A 21,414-nucleotide genomic window follows, 5' to 3' on the forward strand; every position below is an offset into this window, starting at 1 on the left:
TATGTCCATGGCAATGGGTGACATGCCTGCGGGCTCAATGTCCATGGGCGATGGCATTCCCAGTCTGTTCACCCTGCAGAAGATGTACTGGGCTGTGGTGGGAAGTGCAATCGGGGCAGCAACCCTTGTGAACGTGCTGGATCGCGTTATTGCTAGCCATCGGTATGTTGAGCCTTGACATCCGGTGATCTTGACTGACAATAATCAGCTTGCGAGATTCTTCACTCACGCCCGCCAAACCAAAATCTCTGTTCTTCAATCTCTACGCCACCGTCACAGCAACAGTCCGCGAAGTCAGCTATGCGACTCCACGGCCGTTTCGACTCGGAGGATTGACCCTCCATTTCCCGCCACTTGGCCCCGTTCTCATCATGTTAGCCAACCTGGTGGTAGTCATGGTCCTATGTTTCTACAAGCTGGACACTACGGATGTATGGAAATGGGAAGATGTTGGCTACCGCACTGGTTTCATCGCCATTTGCCAGTTGCCGCTGATCTTTCTGCTGGCAGGCAGACAGAACATTATTGGGTTCTTGGCAGGAATGAGCTACGTCAGTTTGAACTGGTACCATCGCTGGGTTGCCCGGACGCTGTGGTTGACTACCACCATCCATATGGGATTCTGGTTCCGTGATTGGGGTCGCTGGAATTATATCACGTACCAGCTTTATAACGATCCGTTGACGAAGCGTGGGTTTGCCGCTTGGGTTATTCTGACCTTTATTGTGATCACTTCCTTCGCTCCAATCCGTCGGCTCAGTTATGAGTTCTTTGTCATCCAGCATCTAATCACCTTTGTTGGCTTTATTGTTGCGGTATGGATGCATGCGCCTAATGAAGTCAAGGTCTGGGTGTGGATCCCAATTGGGCTTTTGGTCTTCGATAGGCTTGCTCGCTACACTTGGGGTGCATATGCGAACTTGGCCATTTTCCATCGAAAGAATAAGGCCAATGCTCTTTGGGAACACTCGGCTACGTTCACTCCACTACCTGGAAATGTCACTTGTGTTACTATCGAAAACCCGGGTATCGGGTGGCAACCCGGCCAGCATGTCTTCCTCACTTGCCACTCCGTCGCTCCATTGCAATGTCACCCATTCACCATCGCATCCATTCCAGAAGATAATAAGATGAAGTTCTTTATTCGTGCCGAGAATGGGGGAACTAGACGTTTCTTCCGGTACGCCTCAAAGAGCGATAGTCTATTGGGGAATAGACAAGTGGCGGGAATGTCCAGTTCGACAGTTTTTATCGAAGGGCCATATGGAAGCATCCGGCCCTTGCGGCAGTTCGACAGTGTTGTACTGCTGGCGGGTGGCATGGGTGCGACATTCACGGTGCCTCTTCTGCGGGGTATTGTCTCAGCATGGAAGCTGGAGAGCAACGGCAGCAAGGAGCAGATACCTGCCCGTATTGCTCGTTTAACAGCTACCAAGCGGTTACGCTTTGTCTGGGTAATCAAATCACGTTCTCAGCTGACTTACTTTGATTCCGAACTGCAATCTTTGCTGGCAGACGTGAGTGAGTGTCGACGCACACGTTCAAATTTCGAAAAGGAAATTGAAATTAGCATTTATATCACATGCGATGAAAAGCTAGATCCGCCTATATCTGTCTCACTACCATCACAGGCAGTGTCTCCCCCTACGCTGGAGACTTTTGCCCAGGATGAAGGCAAGAATATCTCCGAGAAGGACAATGTCTCGATTAATTCTCTCTCTGCCGATTCGACATCGACCCCAGATCCCGTTGCCACAGGTAGCGGGTGTCTCCCTGGTGGAGGCTGCTGTTGCACTGCGCAAATCGAAGACGAGGATATCAATACTGCCTGTGCCTGTACCTGCTCTGGCCCAGCACCTGTTCAGTCTGAGAAGGCTGCTCTGGATGTGAAGTCCCTTCGGCCTGAAGAAGCCGCAAATAAAGAAATCATTTATTCCAATATTATCTCCGGTCGTCCCATGCCACGAATCATCATCCGCAAGGTCCTCGAGAAAGCCGAAGGAGAAAGTGCCGTGGTTGTGTGCGGACCTCGTGGTCTAGCAGACGATGTCCGCCGTAGCGTGGTTTCTCTGAGCGATGAACGAGCCGTGCACAAAGGAACTGGCGCGCAGGGTATCTACTTGCATGTTGAGAACTTTGGTTTATGATTTCCTGGGTATGTCCATATTATTGCATATTGGCACTTTGGTGTGTCACTAATGAGTATATGCAGGCATAACAAAAGGAATGACTAAAGGTGACAATCTGATACTCGCTGGAGGCGAGTGAGGTACAATACCACGCAACCCCGAAACTTGGCGCGTTCCCCAACAGCCTCTGTTCCTAACCGCATTGGATACATCGCTCAGTCCTACTACAAAAAGGCCAATCGACTGCATGGGGACAGTCAATGAGCAATAAGAGGCTATGTCGCCAAGATAAAGTCCTAGATGTTGAGAGATGTTCAAAATCCTTCTCAAAATGGGGAGTTGAGAGTTGAATGGACATAGGGACGCCATCGCTCCAAGTTAGGCGGTAGAAGCCTGATCATAGAAAATGATTCTGTATACCCCATGGCATTTTTCACATTTTCAACCTAGTATTCGTAGCATACAATATACACTAGAAAGAGAAGATCAAGTTGACGCGTTCGGACCAACGCAGCTTAGCCCGAGACGACCCGAGCCAGCACATGACATCATCTAGGAACTGCAGCTTAAGCCAACTCCACTTCTTCCGCCTCCCTCCATTCTACCTACCTCTGTCACCACAACACCTCCAAATTGCAAATATCCAAACCGTCAAGATGTTCCGCTTCGTAAGTCCGCCTATATGAACCTCCATACCCACCAATTCACCCCACCTTAGCTGCCAAACCGCCATCTAACTCACAAACAGAGCAAAACCCTCGACCCCATCACCCTCTTCCACTCCCCCTCCATCCAAGCATCGACTAGAACCCTCAACATCCTGAAACAAGCTTCCGCAACCGCTGGCGAAACCGCCACAGAAGACCAGGCTAGCGACCACACCAACCACTCAAAGCAACAGCGCGGCGAGTTCGAGCTGGAGGTTACCACCTCGCCCCCGACAACAGACCAGCTTCGCAGCATCCTCGACTACATCTCGCCCGTCAGCGGTGTTGGCAATCCGGGCGAGAAGGTGACGTATGGTGTTGCGGAGCTGGTGAAGGGCGCCCGCGATGCGGAGGACGCGTTGAAGAAGTTCAAGGAGGATAATGAGAATTTCGTGAGGCCTATTGTATGTTCGACCTTTTCCTTACTCCCATTGTCATGTTGGAGACCTTTCTGGATATGTTGTGCTAATGCTATACCCTACAGACCGTTGACTGGGTCAATGGCCGCGCTGTCATTGGAGACGACAAGTCCGAGATCCTACGCATGGTGCGCCAGCTTCCTGTAAACTAAAAGAGTCGATACTTTGCTCCGTACTGCGGTAAGATATATGCGCTACATATAGTCTACTCGGCACAGGATCGCGATCGAGATCAATCTCATATTCCATATTCCATACAATGAAACCATTACTAGCAGAAGACAGGAACTGCGCCATTTTCGATCTATGGCTGTATCATACAAGAATCGAAATCCACAACTCCACGCGCACCATAAAACTAGAACGAGTCGAGAAGAAGTGTCACGTTGCAAGCTGCAAGTCGAAAATGAGGCTGAAGTTAAAACAAAAAGAAGAGAAAATATGAGCAATTAAACTCAATACTGGGACATCTGGCACTAGGAAACCAAGATCCAGCTCGGAGTCCCGCACGCGCCAGTGGAACGCAAGAAGAGAAAAGGGTTGACCGAATATGAATGTGAAATCTGCATTTTCGTCAGGAACCTAGAACATTGTGCCGAATGTGCCATCCGTCGCGATAGGCTTCCGTGGCGAGCTGCTGCGGCCGTTGCTGTCGACGGCGGGTTTGCGATGACTATAGTGGTCAGTAAGAGAAGGACATGGATTTGAGCATAACATACCGGAAAGTAAACCCGACAAACAAGCCCTTGCTCATCTTATCATCGCGATCGGCCATATCCTCCAGCGCCCGCTGCTTATCATGGACCTCCTTGTACTTGGCCATATCTGCCTCATTGCTGAAATCATCAAAGTACCCAGCATCAGTCTCCGAATCAAGTTCGGGCACGAATGGAGCCCGTTGCTCACGCAGACCCTCGAAGTCGACCTCGGCGAAATAGTCATGCGCATGAATCTCCTTGATATTCTTGAAGCGCTGCTCCTTCCCAGCAACCAGCTTCGTGATGAGATCCCACGTCCGCCGTGACAGGAAGTAGTTCGGGTCCTCGTAGACGGGCTTCCGCAATACCTTCTGCCAGCGCTTTAGGTTCTGCCATGTCTCCTCGACTGTCGCGCCTGCGAAAGGCGGGTAGCCTGCCAATGCCTCAAACAGCATACATCCCAAGCTCCAGTAGTCCACAGTGAAATCGTATTGATCGCCCTTGAGAACTTCCGGCGCCATGTAATCCGGCGATCCGACAATCGACTTGGCGTAGTTGACTTCCCGCTGACGCAGAGACTGGTATCCTTGTCGTCGTTCGGCCATTGTACGTTGTTCCATGGGTCGACCGAAGGGAACGGGGGTGTTCCCGACTTCCTCAAGCTTCACACGCATTGACTCGATTTTGCCCGGGCTCAGCATACCAGCTGCCAGACCGAAATCGGTCAACTTGACATGGCCGGTGGAGTCGATCAGGAAATTTTCGGGTTTCAAATCACGGTGAATGTATCCTAGCACATGGAGCGCATCAATGCAGCTGAACATTTCGGCAATGTAGAAACGGGCGTGTCGATTATGGAGAACGCCAGTGTTATTCAGCAGCGTGCGGAAGTCTCCACCAGGAACATACTCCATGGCCAAGTAGATCTGCGTATCATCCTGGAAGGCATAGAGTAGCTTGACTAGCCACTCGCTCTTGGCCGCAGTGAGAATATCGCGCTCGGTCAGGATGTGACGAATCTCATCCAGTTTGAAAAGCAGCTTTTTGCTCATGACTTTCAAAGCGCACACTTCACGCGTATCCTTCTTTTGTGCCAGATACACCTGTCCATATCCACCCTGGCCAACCTGAGTCAGAATCTGGAAGTCGCCCTGGCGGAGACGTGTGCGACGCTTCCGCAGATGTGCGCGCTCACGGCCGAGGTATTTTAGGAGGGCGGGTTCGTACTCTTCGTCAGGGGTAGCAGGGGGTTCGGGGTAAGCGGCTTTGAATTGTGTGTGGCGGGTTTGGCGATTGTGGACGTAGCTAAGGAGATCGAAGTAATGGTCAAGGAAGTCTGTCATGCACGAATCAGTCAATCTGTCTTGAAATTATCAGGTCGGGCCGCACTTACAGAGTTGGGTCACATTGACGAGGCGCTTCACTTTGGGCTGTGCTAGCTTCTCCATTTCCTCGGGGGTCAGGCCGCGCATCTGCACCTGGCGTCTGGTCGTATCATCGCGTGGTTGGTACGGTTCCTGGCGCGAAAGAGCTGCAGCAGTTGGGGTCGATCCCAGGTCCTTTAGACGTGTTGGGTTGGGGGGTGTGTTCTCCTTGTTGGCTCTACGCGTTGGGCTTGAAGGGGTTTGGTGGATAACGCTCTCGCTGAAGTCCTCGCCACTCTTGCCAGCAGAGAACATTGGATGATTGTAGTGGTTGTATGTCGATTTGGAGGGGGTAGTGGGATTCAACTTCATCGCCTTGTCGAAGACATTGGGTAGATCGAGTGCGCCCGGAGGCAATCTTGACTTGCTGGGGCTACCCTGGGGGGTCTGTGGTGGACTGGTAAAGCCATCGGCAGGAGTAGCGGGGCGATCGAATTGCCCACGAGTATGCAACAAGGGTGGTGGATTAGGGAGTCGGAGACCAAGATGGTCGTCTGGAATAATAGCCATGGTGTTGATGTAGAAGCGATAGAGGGGTTGGTGGTGACCCCTGTGATAAGGCCGGAACTAATGGGCACTAACACGCCAGAACAAAGGCAAAGTCACGAAGATGGTTAGGGGAAGAGAAAAGGAAAGGAGGAAAATGCCTTTGTCCCTCGGAAATATTGGAAGGTTTATGTTTGTTATTTCCAAGTCGATCCCTCTCCACCAAGATCTCAGAAGATCTTGATTCTCAATTCTACAATCGACTCTATCCCCCCCTTCCTCACGGAGTTGCTGTAGCAACTCCCCCCACGTCATGCACACTGATGAAAAACCCGCCTAACCCCCCCTAAACCCCAGCTGAGTGGATGAGTTTATCGAAGCGAGCTGAAAATCATCTCCACTTCCAATCGCTACTTGTGCTTTGACGGCTCCTCTCAAGTGAGATTGACTCTATGGGGACCCAACATGAAACCGCCACTGAAGTGGACACTTTGGTTTTTGACTTTTGCATAATCCAGACTAGCGAATGTCGCACATCCCCGTGTTCGGGGGAATAAGCAATAATTGTCCGGTCGATACATATGTATATGTACATGTAGGTAGTCTATGGTAGACCTTAGTCGGGTGCAGCCACCGGAATCATGAAGCTATTGCAAGGGATATATAAGCAAACTACCGGATTGGGAAATAACTAGCCCAACACAGCCGAGTGTTCCATGGATTGGAGGCACGGGGACCCCGATAATTGGCAATGCCAACCACGGAACCGGAAACCTCTAAAATGAGAAAATAAAAAATAAAAAAGTTAAAAATTCTTATTAATCTTATTAATCCTTCCAAGGTTAGTTATATCCTCAAGCAGCACCCTGCTTCCTTTGGCCAGTCTGGTTTTCGTTAGTTTAGCCTTGGAATATGATTCGGATTTCAGCTGGGTACCCACATAGAACGCCAGTCCATAGTCATCCGTTGTGAACGTGATTGTCGCGCCCTTGGGGAAATAAAACACATCGCCCGGAGTCGCCGTAACCTTCTGGCCCGTCTCGTCGGCAATCCCAAATTTGCCCTCGACGATAATCTTCATTTCGTCGTAGGTGTAGGTGTAGACGAGGGGGGTACCCTTTTCTAGTCGGTAAAAGCCGCATGACATGGGCTTGTCTGGGTTTTCCTTCTCGCTGTAGTATGTCAACAAAATTGCCTTAAAACACTATCTATACAGGTATCGCCATACCTTGACTGCACATCACCCAAGAAGGCGTTGTCATTGGCAATAAGTGGCGGCTTGAAGGTGGATTGCGCCTTAGCGTGGTAGGTAAATGGAACTGCCATGATTGGAGGAATCAGTCTGACTATGAGGAAACTAGTATAGAAATAAATCGATATTCCAATCCATTCTCGAGGATTACCTCTGTTTTATACTGGTGTTGCCGGGCTCGGCCATGCACGAAATGAGGGGATGTCATCTAGAAAGAAAACTCCCCCAAACTTAGGGCAACTCAATCCAGACGAAAAGCGATGGTCGGATCTGATATCCTGACTAGGCAGCCCAACGGAGAATGGGTTGGGAAAATCACGGGGAGGTTGAGGGGCTTGCTAGTGATGAGGGGAAGTACAAGCTTGAGATAAAGATCTGAGAATGGTAGGGGAGGCTGTTATCAATGAAGAGAAAATTCCCGAGTTTCGACGGTATTGCTGATCTCATCGCCTACTACTAGTTAGTTAGCACTATGCCCAGGTGAGCCTACTTCGAGTGATAAGATTGTGTAGTTGAGTAGGGATTCTTTTACTTGATGCGGTTAGCCCTTCCCATCAGTGTCTTTTAATGCTTGGCACAAAAGGAATACAGACACACCTAAGATAGTCGAACTTGAGAAACGAAATATTGGTCGACTATGCAGGGGACAGGTGTACTATAACAATTTCAAGCAATTGTACATAACAATTCTCCACACACTGCTTTCCAATATCGACTATTTGACACTATGTTCAACATTTTTCAACAAGCGGCTCTGTGGTGGTCTCTCCCAGCGAAAACAATACTGTCCCAGCTCCATGGCGGTTCTTCTATATCGAGGGCCCGTTACCCAATTTGGCTTTCCATCAATTGTGCCCGACACAAAGGGTACACTATACTCCGGAATTTTCGGGAGGTCCGGCAACGTAAATCGGTGTGGTGCATTCAGATATCGTTTCATATCGCCGTCCACATCGGATCTTCGTGTTGCAACCCACTCGTTAAGAAAGTCGCGGAATTTGGATACCTCAGAGTCCAGCTCACGATGACTAGTCCACTCTGAGATACTTTGTACCATGTCCATATTTCGTTCCCAGTGGGGGATCTCCGCGAAGGACGTATCATTCGTGATAAGCTCGTAGAGTGTGAGGCCAACGCTACTAACGTCATCACGACCGTCTTGTAGGTTTTTCTCTCCGCATGCAGCCCAATCGAAATCGAAAAGAAGGATCTTATGTGTATAAGGGTCGACAAGTAGATTCCGGGGTGCAATATCTTGATGCATGATTCCATATTCAAGGTTGAGGAAATCCACCAGTTGAGTAAGCTGTTGTAGCCACTCAAATCGAAAAGGGATCTTTGGATTGGCGAGAGTTCCACCTGGGATGTACTTTGTTGTAAAACCAATCACCCGAGACTCATCGAGGACAACGCGATCAAATGGTACCATATTAGGATGTGATGGTAGACTTTTAAGAATATTAAGTTCATCCCAGGCCATTTGTAGTCTTAACGCCTTATATAAGACATTAAACTTGAAAGCAACCTTTTCAGGAATCCCTGACTCATCTTCGTACGATACCAGATCAACAAATGGCCCAAGCCGATCGAGCTCTCGGAGTTTAGAGTACTGAATCGTACGGCAATCGGTAAGCGATCCACAGAGCGAGAGGGGAGGATATGCAAGGAACATGGTTTCGTCCTCTTCTGGATCCGTCGAAACCTCAGTAAGGAGCCCATCATCGTCGACTGTGATTGTGCGAACTTCCGGCGATAGATAATCTGCTAATGGTGCCAAAATTGAGGGCTCGATATTCCCATCGGGCGGAAACAGCTTGGCGGTGCCTTTGACCTTGATCATCCGTAGTTGGTCCCAATCCCAGACATTGCAATAAGTTTTGGTGGCAGGGTCTTCGACCAGGCCGCAGTAGGCTTGGCCGTCGGACCAAAATCTGTCTTGAGGGTTGATCATGTCAAATTGACGGACACGAGTGATCTGTGCAATGCTGCTTCGGGCGATTAATTTCGAGGGTAGCTACTTAGGTAAATTGGTAGACACAGGATCAAACCATGGAGGTGATGAGGACGCGGCAAAACGAGAACGATACCCCTGTACTTCATGCATCCCCCGCTTTGACGCATCTTCGAGGAATCAGCTCTCTAATGACAATTATTCACCGCTAGTTTCCGTATTCGCTTTTAAGTCTTATGCATATTTAGACAGACGAAGCGCTTAAATATCAACACGTATTGGTTAATGGCTGGTGAGTGGGTCTAGACACTCATAGTCAACCTCATTGCCATTTCACTAAGATCATATATGTAAACCGTAAGTTGACGAAATCCGATTGCCGCATAACTCAAGTAATTGAGCTGTCCAAGTCGAGGTCTAGGGGTACGAATTTGACGAATCTCGGTGAAGGTCAAGCGGAGACGGCCCATATCACGATGCCGACGATCCTACAGAGTATCACTACTTGGTTTCTCGACACAATTCCCATCCCACTTCGCCAACAGCCCAACATCCCTTCATCATTTCTCAATCCCAAACCAATATGCCATTGACAATCCACCACCTTGGCCGCTCGCAATCAGAGCGCATCGTCTGGCTTGCCGAAGAACTTGGCATCGATTATGACTTCGTCTTCCACAAGCGCGATCCTATATTCTCCCCGCAATCAATCAAAGACCTGCATCCTGCCGGCACTGCACCGGTGATCGAAGATGACAGCTCCCCCTTCACAAAAAACAAGGTCGTGCTCGCTGAATCTGGCGCTATCATTGATTACATTATCGCCGCCTACGGAGAGGGCCGTCTCGCGCGCACACCGAAAGACGGCGACGAATACATCCATTTTCTGGAGTGGTACCACTGGGCGAATGCCTCCCTACAGCCAACCTTATTCCGTGTCCTGATAACCCGGCGCTTGACCAGCGACCCGGAATCAGTGCACGTCAAGATGGGCAGTGCGAAACTAGAGCGTGCGCTCTCAATGGTTGAGGCGAGACTCGGCGAAACCGGATCCTACCTCGTTGGGAATGACGTCACCGCCGCGGATATCATGGCAATCTGTACTCTCACTACCATGAGAGGATTCTGTCCTATTGAGTTTGATGAGGAAAAGCATAAGAACATTCTAGCTTATCTCAAGCGTGTTGGTGACCGGCCTGCTTATCAAAAGGCCATGAAGATTTGTGAGGGTGAAGATTTCGTACCTATTCTTGGCGCAAAAGCTGAGCAGTTTGCATTCCCTTATTGAGGGGATCCGGATTTCACGCACCTATTGTAAATTATATGAATGTGAAATTCTAAAACTCTCAACTTACAAATCAGCAATTGGTGAGTGGTGTCTCCTGGGGAATAATCGCCTCTAGGCCTAGGGGCACTCGTCAACAACCAAATGCATCTGGATATTGATCGTCGTTCCTTTCAATTTGATTTAAGGAACTCTAAATATGTCACGATGTAATGAGCAAATCCTGATAGATTGTGACCCCCAGAACTTCATAATTTGATCGGGACCAGGACGTACTGTATCAGGGAATTCATTATCGAACCCACCCAAGAATCTGGCTAAGGACATAGTTCCTCTGCGCGTAAGGGAAGCCAGAGACTTAGGTATCGTGTAGATTGTTGTAAGAATCAGAGAATAGGCTCTCTGAAAACATAGCTTCCTGGCATTTACATTTTCGCAGTTGGGACAATATCAGACCAGGCATTGCTGGGTAGCGCCTACGAAGGCAAGTGTGGGTTACTGCTTTCGTCGGATGATCAGTGATTGGTAGGTAGGTATTCCGGTATAGGGCGGTAATGATGGCCAAGCGAGCTGATGTATCGGGTGCATATGGCAAGGAAGATGATGAGCCTGACTCTGATAGGGCTGATCATGGTTTCCGTATTACTGAAAATTCGATAGAGAATCAGCATTGGGGAATTATATCAATAGGCCAAAAACTGGGTAGTCGCTTAGGGGCTTCCGGAATGGGTATCGCGTATTGAAAAGCTGAATGAAAGCGTGGAAGTCAAATAAACCACCATCATGTTGGACATATTAGTTCCTAGATCAACCATAATTCGTTGTCAGAGAGACGATCACAGTTGCAGAAAACAAGTCTCAATCGAAAAAAACATCGTTGTCGTAACTCATCAACAAGAGAACAACAGACTCCCTAGACGCCGCGCTGGTTCAAGGCAACACCAAGTCAGGTACAATTTCAACCTTAGGACAAATAAGGTAGAGACACAGGAATGAGGACATGATAACAAAAATCAGGAAAACAAGAACTCAGACTTGCTTGCTTTGTTAGCCGTCATATTAGTGCAGCAGGCTAGAATGCAAAGAACAGTATATTCTTTTCGCATGGCACCCAACTTCAACCAAGGTTTGGGCCATTCATTGCTGGTAGGCTAGCCAAGGAAAACTATGAGTTGCAGAGTTAGCTTTTGGAGGAAATAGTTTGAAAGTTGTCAAACCCACCTTCCCATCCCCATTCAGCCATAACATTCACCCAATGCAATCTGCCACGCACAGTTCTTTCAAATTCAATGTTTTCAAGCGGGGCGAGTGCGGAACCCCGTCGCGCAGACCTCGATGTAGGTTGTCCTGGCCTTCCAGTTGGCCCCTTGTGGGAACCATTGAGACTGTATTTGCGGAAATCGGTTGGCAATGACGAGCTCATTTTCTCCCTATCTCCAGATGAGAAAGACTCGCCACGTCGCGAACTGGCCATTTCACGCGCTCTTCTGGCATTCATTGCGTCGCGACGTTCCCAGACTTCCTTCAACACCTCCAAACAGCGATCAACACCACCTAGCATTAATCGAGACTGAATTGTGGTCCATCGATCCAAGACCCATTTTCGGTCATCTTCAGTGTCAACCTCAGACCCAGCCGCTAGGAGAGGGAACATTTGTATGATAGTAGTCCTGGAAGTGTAGGGAACAGTGGCAAGCAAGATCAGGACCCTCTTTGCTAATTCATCGGCCGGCTCGGAGGGTATCTCTGGAACGGCCTGATGCAGGTATAGCAATGTCGCCCAGCGATAGGCATGTGCAACTTGAATACTATGCTGAACCTCGGAGTTGGGGTCATCTGGTGGCTCAAACCATTGCGGTGGCTCCCATTGCTCGACGAGAGCTTTGAGTTCCATAGCTTGGGCCACAACCGACACCGTGTTCGACGTGCTCTTCCGCACATGCTGGATCAGCTTCGCAACCCGGCTTATAAGAGGGTATAGAGTCGTTGCACAACCCATCAACGGATCAATATCATGGACTGTGTCACTTGGAAGCTCGAAAACCGAAGAATCCCAGTTTTGAGGACCACACTCATCCAAAGAAGTCAGTCGTGCGATCACATCCATATAGGACCATGTGTTGTAGAGGAACCGGATACGATCCAACTCCTCGTCACTAACACCTCGTTGCATCCCGGCCGCGATTACCTGACACATCAATGTTTTTGCGCCTCGCAAATGTTGAATGCATGTGCGGGTGTTTTGGTCCCAGGTATCGGCAAATGCCAAAGCCAAACTAGTCGCCAGCGCAGTATCCGCCCTCATATTCTGAATTTGTCCAACTAGACCACTTATGCTCTGGCGCATATGTTTGACTCCTTGGATCCGAAGGTGCGGGCTTTGCTTTACCGAATGGAACGCTGTCAGAGCAAAGATAGCATGGCGAAGTGCAGGCGCGTCTTTTGCTAACGGCCAAATGAGTGTTCGCCACGGATTCTCTAATGAACCATCTTTGATAGATAAAATCCCACATGTGAGTTTATCAAACCGCATCACGAGCATTTCCGGACTTTCCGGGGGTAGAGATGGGTTGTCTGACATGCTTGGGGGGTCAATATGGAAAGAATCTCCCTCGGTTAGGGCGAAATTCCAAGGTCCCAGTGTTGGATCTGATTTCCGGATGATCTCCTCAATGTCATCGTTTTCATCCTCCAATAGCTGAGAGAAGCTCAGCCTAGATGCATCGGTATCTGGCTTTTCTGGAACCAACGGCAAATGTCTAGCAGTATCGGTATCGACATCAGAGCCCAAGGGGTTTGCAAGCGACAGAGAATCCTGAAAAGGATCCAAGAAGGAGAGAAAATTGAAAGGGGGAGAGTCGGCGGACAATGAAACATTGATATCAAGGGGAGGTTCATTGCACTCCACCATGGAAGCATCTTCCCGTGTGACGGGTAGATCTTCAAGAGAACGGGCTTCCGTGGAAGGAAAGCTATTTATACTAAGGGGCGAGCTATGCAAAGGAGAGCCTGGAGGCGAACGAGAGCCACCAAATTTGTGGGACTGTATGCGAATCGGCGATGCCGATTGTTCAGTCGTCGGAGGAGTCGGAAAGGACTGGCCAATATTGGCGACAGAGGAAGCCTGATGGGATGAAGAGTTTGCTAAAAAGGATTCGTGAGTATACCAGGCCTAACTCACACGACCCGTGACTTACCCTTTTTGGCTTTGGGTACGGTAGGCCGCCCAGAGGCCATGTTGATCTCTTCGAACGGTCGCCATTTGAAGTCTTTCTTGTATCCTCCACATTGGACCTTTCGTCTTTCGCACTGGTGACAAGATGGCTTGACTTCGTCGCACTTCAACCGCTTTGCCTTACAGGTGATGCAACCTATAAAAGTGGAGACTGGAGTCAATGTTGTGATCAATGTGATGAAGTAACCTACGTTGTTCTTGCCTCGCTGACATGAAGACGTAGGCTCACTGTATTCTTACTTACCATTCCGACTCTTTGTTTGTTTTGGCTTTTGTGGCCCAAGATTTCCCCGCGCTGATGCCGGGTTGTCGGGCGGGTCTAAAATCGGTGGGAATTTAATGCTTTCCATACCAAGTCGATGTTGAACCCATTCAAACGGAAGAAAACGAGATATACAGAAATAACTAGGGAGATGAAGACAGAAAGATAAGAGGCGCTGACAGCGAATGGTAAGTGGAAGATAGGGAATCCCACGGAGAGGAGATGATAAGCCATGCGGGGGTGCCGATCTTGGAGAATCCCAGATGCGTTTTCCATTTCAATCTCAACCGGCTCGGCCATCGCGGATATCTGATTGGATTCTACGCTGTGCCGAGTTGATAGGAGCTCGCGTGTCATTCCAACCCGAGTCCACGGGTATCTGTGGATATATCTCTGTGGATGTGGATATCAATCACTATAAACAATACACAATACCTAACAACATCGTGCGGGGATCATTTCTCCAACACCATTAGGACTACGGATATCATCGGCTACGGCAAAAAATATCATCTAGAGAAAACAAAAGTGAAGAGAAATATCTTTCATTAAAACAAAATATATATACAAAACAAACGGTGGCTGACGCCCCAGAAAATCAGGGCACAGACACACACAGTCTTCTCAAACGCAACTAGTACCGTTGCCGGTACTTGTTGGTGGCGGGGGCGGCCACGGGGAGGGAGGGCAGCACCACAGGGAGGGAGGGCACCACCAGAGGGACGGAGGAAGGCAGGGTCAGAGCAGGGGGGGCGAAGGCAGCCACGGCCCCAGGCTCTGCGCAGACATCCATGTCCGGGGAGACATCCCGGACCATGGTGTCATTGTAGACACCGGAGACGCGCACAAATTCAACGCCCTCCATGGGCAGCGCACCCTCCAGATCCTCCCGAACAGGCGAAGGGGGATACTCGACATCCCCCATTCGGTCAAGGATGTCATTGTCGTTGCCAGCTGCGAACTGCAGCTGGCCGGCGGGGAGGTAGGAGCTACGGGGCTCGAGGTGAGCCCACAGACAGCGGACGAGGGACTTCCACTCGTCGCTGACCCCCAGGTTTTGGTGGAAGGCCGCAGATGCGGCCAGGGGGCGGCAGTGGAGGAGCCCGAGGAGCTCGGAGGGGTAGGTGGACACCTGGGCTAATCGCGGGTTAGTGTGCGTCTTTCAATGCTTGGAGATAGGTACTTACCAGGGTGTGGCATCCCTGCCCAGTGCAAGCCGAACCACGCAAACTCGGGAGCGAGGACGACACGGAGGAGAAAGGCTTCGGGGGAGCCGGGCCCCACGACAATGACCATGTTGCAAAGGAGCTCGGTCAGCTCCCAGGTCAGGACAGACATTTCGGGCTCCGAGCCCGCGGCAAACAACTGGTCAAACAGGGACATCTCGTCCCACTTCAGAAGAGGACCAGCCAGGTACTTGCCAGCAAGTACCTGGAGGCCACTCTTCGAGAACGGAGGCATGGTGTCCAGCACCATTTTCGAAAAACAAAAAAAAAAAAAAAAAAAAAAAAAAAAAGGGAGAGGGAGGCAGAAGATTGGTAGGTTTGAAGAGGGAAAAGAAAGGACTAGATGAGAGGATTCTGGAGGGTTTATATATGGCTAAGCAGTACTGAGCCCATTGATAGTCGACTTGAATCAAGCTCAACTATTGTTTCTCCAAGCTGAATGTCTCCATCGAGCATAATGTGTATTAAGTTATGCCCCAAGGAATCCGCTCAATAGATCGGTTGTTGAACAATAGACTTGAATAGCCATGTGCTTCAATAGAGCCTTTGAATGGCATTGTTCAATCAATTCACCCGCCAGTGCCTGCTATATCCCATACCTAACCTTGTGATCTGAATCTTATTTGATTATTGAGAGTATGAAATTGACATTGTCAGACGACTTGACTGAAATGAGTAGTATATTGTAGTGTTCATTGTGAATTGTTGTATAATAGGTCCAATACGCTCACATAAAGAAGGATTGAAGTGAAAGGCCATTGAATTGAGACCGAAGTGAAGGCAATGTGAGGTCAAAGTGAGAGTGATGCCAGTTGATATTGATAGATATTAAGCCAGAATACAGGCGAATGCAGTAAGAATGCCTGAAGGCAGGTGGTAAAACTAGAGGCCATACCTAACCAAGAGGCACTCGCAAGGTTACCACGGCTCGTAAAACACACTAATTCCAACCTTCGTTACCACACAGACTTGGGAGCCTCAAAGCCCTAGATGAGAAGATCCTTTACTTATAGACAAGTCAATCTAAAAAGGTGCCAGTCGTCATATATGACAATAGGCACCATTCCAATGAGGTCGTACGTTTTGAGAGCATACTGTCCACAACCAACATTCTGACCGCTGACCGACAATCATGGGATATTCAGACCTAAAAAGACTGTTGGCACTGAAAAAGAAGCAAGGCAAAAAGACTGCACATCGACAAACGAATACTATGTACGAAGTAGCCGTGTCGTAGTCTCCAATGTTGTTAGTCGAGGCCCGAGGTCCCGGTAGTTAACACCGCATGATTAGTCATGTAGCGAATTTCGGACCTTCGGAGTCAAGTGGCGGGGAAACCCCAGATGTTCACGGCCCGAGGTCAAAGAGGAGCCCTTATTTGCTTCTTAGTTCCTTTTCTTTCGGTTCGTCCCTGTTTCAATTCAACAATTATTTTGTTCTTCCATTGTTACTGTCAGTCATGTTCCGTTCGGTAAGACGTCTGCCTCGACGTGTTCCTGTTGTGACTACTATTTCTGCGCGTTCATTGCGACCTTTCACAAGCGGTTATACTCGGATGACGCCTGTGCAGCCCCCCGTATCCACCGTCCTCCCCACAGACGAATACCAGCTGCTGTCCACACAAGAAAAAGCAGGTGCAGCGGAAGACGCCCTTTACGACCAACAGCTTCGTGATGTGGAATCATGGTGGAATTCGCCTCGTTATGAAGGCATCAAGCGCCCTTACACGGCGGCAGATGTTGTGAGCAAGCGCGGCTCCTTGCAACAAACATATCCCAGTTCTTTGATGGCGCGGAAGCTGTTTAATCTTCTCAATGAGCGAGCGGCTGCCGGTCAGCCCGTTCATACCAGTGAGTCCTTGACCGGCTGGGCTCCAATTGTGGCAAATCTGACCTCGTTTTTGTACACAAGTGGGAGCTATTGACCCCGTCCAAATGACACAGCAAGCCCCCAACCAAGAGGTTCTGTACATCTCGGGTTGGGCTTGCTCTTCACTTTTGACAAGTACCAATGAAGTATCACCGGATTTCGGCGATTATCCCTACAATACCGTCCCGAACCAGGTCCAGCGTCTGTTCAAGGCTCAGTCCATGCACGACCGGAAACAGTGGGACGCAAGGCGAAAGATGACCCCAGAAGAGCGAAAGGCCACACCTTACACTGATTATTTCCGACCAATCGTTGCGGATGGTGACACCGGGTACGTTAATACTTGGGATTGAACGCACGAGGTATTACTAACTATCTGGGTGCAGTCATGGTGGCTTATCGGCTGTTCTAAAACTCGCCAAGCTATTTGCAGAGAATGGTGCCGCAGCCGTTCACTTTGAGGATCAATTGCACGGCGGAAAGAAGTGCGGCCATCTTGCAGGCAAAGTGCTCGTCCCAGTGGGTGAACACATCAACCGACTGGTCGCAGCTCGGTTCCAGTGGGATATGATGGGGTGTGAGAACCTGGTCATTGCTCGAACAGATTCCGAGAGCGGCCGACTCATCAGCAGCGCCATCGATGTGCGTGATCATGAATTCATCCTTGGTATTACGGAGGACGTGGAACCTCTGGCCGAGACCCTCCAGGCTATGGAACGAGAGGGCGTCCCGCCCAAAGAAATCGACGCATTCGAACTTGGCTGGATCAAGAGCCATAAGCTTGTTACATTCGACGAAGGTATGTCTATTGATTATGTGTCAAGCGATCCCATTCACTAATAATATGTAGCTGTCGATGCTCATCTTGAATCGGAGGGCGCCCCCCAGTCTTCTCGCGATGTGTACAAGGCGTTTGTTAAGAAGAACCCCGATCTTTCCTTCTCCCGTCGCCGTGCCCTGGCGAACGATTACACCAAAAGGCCTGTTGTGTGGTCATGTGATAGCCCGCGCACTCGTGAGGGATTCTACCACTACGCCGCAGGTTTTCCTGCCGCGACCAAGCGCGCGAAGGAGTTTGCTCCGTATGCAGATCTTCTCTGGGTCGAAACCGGTGACCCAGATGTTGAGAAAGCCGGGAAGCTGGCCGGCGAAGTGCGGGCGGCGTACCCAGGCAAGAAGCTTGTGTACAACCTCAGCCCTTCATTCAACTGGATGGGACAAGGATTTGATGAGGCTTCCCTCAAATCTTTTGTCTGGGATATTGCCAAGCAAGGGTAAGCTCAACATTGCAACTATTTCGCTTCGATCCACTAACTTTTCTCAGATTTGTCCTGCAGCTTATTTCCCTGGCTGGTCTGCATAGTAATGCCACCATCACGACAGAACTTTCCCGCGCATTCAAGGATGAGGGTATGTTGGCTTACGTCCGTCTTGTCCAGGCCCGCGAAAAGGAGCTCGGTGTCGATGTTCTCACCCACCAGAAGTGGAGTGGCGCGCCTTACATTGATGGAATATTGGGCGCTATCCAGAGCGGAAGCAGCAGCAGCAAGAGCATGGGTGATGGTAACACGGAAAAGGGTAAGTCCTCGTGCACCAATTTCAGAAACAATCAAATTGCTGACAACGAACCTTAGGTTTCTAACTCTGATTCAAAATTTATATATTGGCAACTGTTCATTTGTACTAGCGACTATTTGATATTGAATTACATCCGAAAACAGAGTCCATATGAGGTGCAAATGTCACAACCTCCTTTTTTATTTATTATGCAACCTATCCGTAGAACGTCATAGCTGGCCCTCCAGTGACTTGGTCGATTCAGGTGAACCAAATACCATTCTGTTTCACAGCCTTGTACGGGTTCTGATTTGAGAGCTGCGATTAACTGGAGTCTTGAGCTGAGGGAAGCTATTCTTTCTCCAAATCGAGAGCAGTCAATCATATTCAGTTAAAAACATCGACTACTTAAGCAACCCACGCATGTGAGTAGTTCATACTGTATCCCCTGAAGGCTTTCCTTTGAGCAGAAATGCCGCATTGCCAATCAATTCAAACCAATAGTGAGATCCGTAGTCTACTTGCATACTCCCTCATTATCGTGAGCAAGTTGCTGTATGACATATAAATATTTGATGCCACAACATTTTCAGTAAGGCAAGAAACTTACCAAACAGAAGCCACTGGCACAGATTCCTGCGCTGCCATCGGCCTTGCAAGGGGATCCGTTCTGAATCTAAAGAATGTTTAGAGGCTTTAATGGTATCTGACGTTCATTTGTTAGAACTTACCGTAGGAGGGGCCTTGTCTGCAGCCAAAGCAGCGCCGATAATGGCCATAAATACAATGAAGGTGAGACGCATATTGAAATTGGACGAACTATGTCTCGATTATGGGAATGTCAAATGTGAAATGGTACTAGAGGATTCTAACTCAAGGTCAGCAGGGTGGTAATATTTATATTTCTTTAGGGTCGTATTCATCGGCGTCTTGAGAATTCTCTTGTCTATCTGCAAGTAATGAAACCAGTGGACTAACAAACAGCCACTAGAAAGGGGCTGGCTATCAACCTAGATTGTGTGATTCTTATTGAAAATCGGCCCAAGTTGTACTACTCATGGCTGAGTTCAGATTTGCTTTTTTCAAGTTACTGAATTCATGATCCTGCGAAGGTGTGATACTCTTGCCAGAACTATTCTTCTGACTTTGTGAAACAGCATCTCTAAACGACTGCGTTTGTGGCTATGATATTACCCTACCATCCGTACCATTTGGATAGCGCGGACAATTTGACCGAGTAATCTTTTAATTTAGTCCACAAGGGTCGGGTACTTAGGCCTATAAATAGTTTGGACTTGCTTTTTCCTCACTGAAAGCTCTATATTGTGAGACAAAACAATGAAAGAGCGAGGATTTCTGCAGGGGGATAGATAACACCTCGAATGCCGTGCAAGGTACGGAGTAGGATACTCGGGCTTCTCGGTACGAACCCAAATATCGTAAGTTAGCAAAGAATAACATGGATAAACACTCAGCCTGTTCGTCACTATCCTACGTTACATTTCCCATTCCCACTACGTAGTTCTCAGCGGTTATTTTTAAAGCTTGTGCTCTGCTGTTTGAATGCATCAAGAAGTGGGTAAGGAATATATATGATATGGATTATTTAAACTCGGGAAACACAATTGAGGTATAGATGGTCATGGACTCTGCCAATTCAGATAATGGGCTTTCCCTGCAGATCAAACAGGGACTCGACGGGAGACTGCGGATGCGTCATGTACCCTAAGTATGGCTCATATCTTCTTCCGATGGTTTGAGACTTAATTTGATGGGAGTTTCCCTAGATCATTGGATCAAGAGATAAACGTTAATGTCTAAGATAGGTCTTAAAGATGCTCCTTCGGACTCAACGGTCAGTTTGAGGGATGCCATATGGGCCAATGACCGGCTGCCCCCTGAGACTTCGAACTTCGAAGTCTGCAATGTTAGAAGGTATGAGCTTAAAATAAGGCTCGCAATTCTCGTTGGAGGATCCAAGGTGAATGCAGAAATTTTAGCCCTTCTTATTTATCTTGATCATGGCTAATACAACCCTTTTTACTCAGCTTCAGACAGCCATTCGAGAACTCATTCAATCACCTGTGGAATCTGAGAAATATTGAAAATATTCAGTCACATAGTTTCGATTTTGATTGGTACTGACTGTGATAGAGAATTGGAGAATATTATCCCCGCTTCCTATAGTTACACCAGAGTTGTTTGAACTAGTATACATCAAATAGTCTGAAGGAAAGAGGCGGTGAGACTTTTGGAACAGCTGAAGTTTACGTGTTAATGACGACAATCAATACATACGTTATGGGTTTCCGTGCGTTTGCTTTGAGTCAGCCGCGACGTTGCTGTCCCCGACAAGTTTAGGACAATTTGTTGACAAGTCAGCCGGTAACCCGGTGTGCAATTACTTCGCCCGATACTTTGTCTGGCTGTGTCTCGTCCAGTCTTAACTCTACTTCCATCGCTGATTGGGAGAGGCCAAGTGTGAGCTCATTTTGAACAACATAGAGGAATTTTGGGAAGGGAAGTGTTATTTTGGAACCAGCTCTCGTACTTATCCTTAGAAGGGTCTAACCTTTTTAAAAACACTCTTAAAATACATGAAACTTCACTGCGTGTCTTACTTCAAAGCGACCCCAGATCTCGGCGCAATCAGAATTTTGTGCCTCGTGGGATTTCACAAAATCCGAGTGATTTCTAGTCGGTTAATAAGTGAACTTTTACCAAGATGATAAACTCAGGTAACTAGAGTGCCTATAATATGGGTTTGTCCATTGGCTGGTTGAGGATAATAAGGGTGTTTAAGCCTCACGCTAAAAAAGAGGACCTGCCATATGATTGGCCAACCCATCGAGCAGAGATGTGGGGTCCCGGGCTTAAAATAGCCTCTTATACTTAATTTCTCTTGGGCCAAGGT

General features: G+C 48.6%; 9 protein-coding genes across 9 annotated transcripts; 4 read left to right on the plus strand and 5 right to left on the minus strand.

The window, feature by feature from the left end:
• Window position 1: 1 nt before the first annotated feature.
• Window positions 2–2,147, plus strand: N7518_007983 (ferric reductase family protein; the record flags this gene model as incomplete). Its single annotated transcript, XM_057188910.1, has 2 exons — window positions 2–162; window positions 209–2,147. The coding sequence occupies 2 exons, from the start codon at window positions 2–4 to the stop codon at window positions 2,145–2,147; spliced, it is 2,100 nt and encodes a 699-aa protein (XP_057040613.1).
• A 638-nt stretch (window positions 2,148–2,785) lies between these two features.
• On the plus strand, window positions 2,786–3,407 carry N7518_007984 (uncharacterized protein; the record flags this gene model as incomplete). Its single annotated transcript, XM_057188911.1, has 3 exons — window positions 2,786–2,797; window positions 2,878–3,240; window positions 3,321–3,407. The coding sequence occupies 3 exons, from the start codon at window positions 2,786–2,788 to the stop codon at window positions 3,405–3,407; spliced, it is 462 nt and encodes a 153-aa protein (XP_057040614.1).
• Window positions 3,408–3,837: 430 nt separating this feature from the next.
• Window positions 3,838–5,887, minus strand: N7518_007985 (putative serine/threonine protein kinase; the record flags this gene model as incomplete). Its single annotated transcript, XM_057188912.1, has 3 exons — window positions 3,838–3,928; window positions 3,975–5,289; window positions 5,347–5,887. 3 exons carry the CDS (start codon window positions 5,885–5,887, stop codon window positions 3,838–3,840), a joined length of 1,947 nt encoding a protein of 648 aa, XP_057040615.1.
• An 830-nt stretch (window positions 5,888–6,717) lies between these two features.
• On the minus strand, window positions 6,718–7,189 carry N7518_007986 (cupin domain-containing protein; the record flags this gene model as incomplete). Its single annotated transcript, XM_057188913.1, has 3 exons — window positions 6,718–6,747; window positions 6,804–7,035; window positions 7,092–7,189. 3 exons carry the CDS (start codon window positions 7,187–7,189, stop codon window positions 6,718–6,720), a joined length of 360 nt encoding a protein of 119 aa, XP_057040616.1.
• A 641-nt stretch (window positions 7,190–7,830) lies between these two features.
• On the minus strand, window positions 7,831–9,066 carry N7518_007987 (uncharacterized protein; the record flags this gene model as incomplete). Its single annotated transcript, XM_057188914.1, has 1 exon — window positions 7,831–9,066. The coding sequence occupies one exon, from the start codon at window positions 9,064–9,066 to the stop codon at window positions 7,831–7,833; it is 1,236 nt and encodes a 411-aa protein (XP_057040617.1).
• A 583-nt stretch (window positions 9,067–9,649) lies between these two features.
• On the plus strand, window positions 9,650–10,354 carry N7518_007988 (glutathione S-transferase family protein; the record flags this gene model as incomplete). The annotated part of the gene is made up of 1 exon (XM_057188915.1): window positions 9,650–10,354. One exon carries the CDS (start codon window positions 9,650–9,652, stop codon window positions 10,352–10,354), a length of 705 nt encoding a protein of 234 aa, XP_057040618.1.
• Window positions 10,355–11,531: 1,177 nt separating this feature from the next.
• On the minus strand, window positions 11,532–13,262 carry N7518_007989 (fungal specific transcription factor domain-containing protein; the record flags this gene model as incomplete). The annotated part of the gene is made up of 1 exon (XM_057188916.1): window positions 11,532–13,262. One exon carries the CDS (start codon window positions 13,260–13,262, stop codon window positions 11,532–11,534), a length of 1,731 nt encoding a protein of 576 aa, XP_057040619.1.
• Window positions 13,263–14,482: 1,220 nt separating this feature from the next.
• On the minus strand, window positions 14,483–15,309 carry N7518_007990 (uncharacterized protein; the record flags this gene model as incomplete). Its single annotated transcript, XM_057188917.1, has 2 exons — window positions 14,483–14,985; window positions 15,036–15,309. The coding sequence occupies 2 exons, from the start codon at window positions 15,307–15,309 to the stop codon at window positions 14,483–14,485; spliced, it is 777 nt and encodes a 258-aa protein (XP_057040620.1).
• Window positions 15,310–16,533: 1,224 nt separating this feature from the next.
• Window positions 16,534–18,585, plus strand: N7518_007991 (methylisocitrate lyase ICL2; the record flags this gene model as incomplete). The annotated part of the gene is made up of 6 exons (XM_057188918.1): window positions 16,534–16,924; window positions 16,986–17,274; window positions 17,330–17,742; window positions 17,794–18,217; window positions 18,268–18,521; window positions 18,578–18,585. The coding sequence occupies 6 exons, from the start codon at window positions 16,534–16,536 to the stop codon at window positions 18,583–18,585; spliced, it is 1,779 nt and encodes a 592-aa protein (XP_057040621.1).
• Window positions 18,586–21,414: the final 2,829 nt, after the last annotated feature.

Source organism: Penicillium psychrosexuale (assembly GCF_028828465.1).
Source record: "Penicillium psychrosexuale strain IBT 29551 chromosome Unknown utg000004l, whole genome shotgun sequence".
NCBI classification, from domain to species: Eukaryota; Fungi; Ascomycota; class Eurotiomycetes; order Eurotiales; family Aspergillaceae; genus Penicillium; species Penicillium psychrosexuale.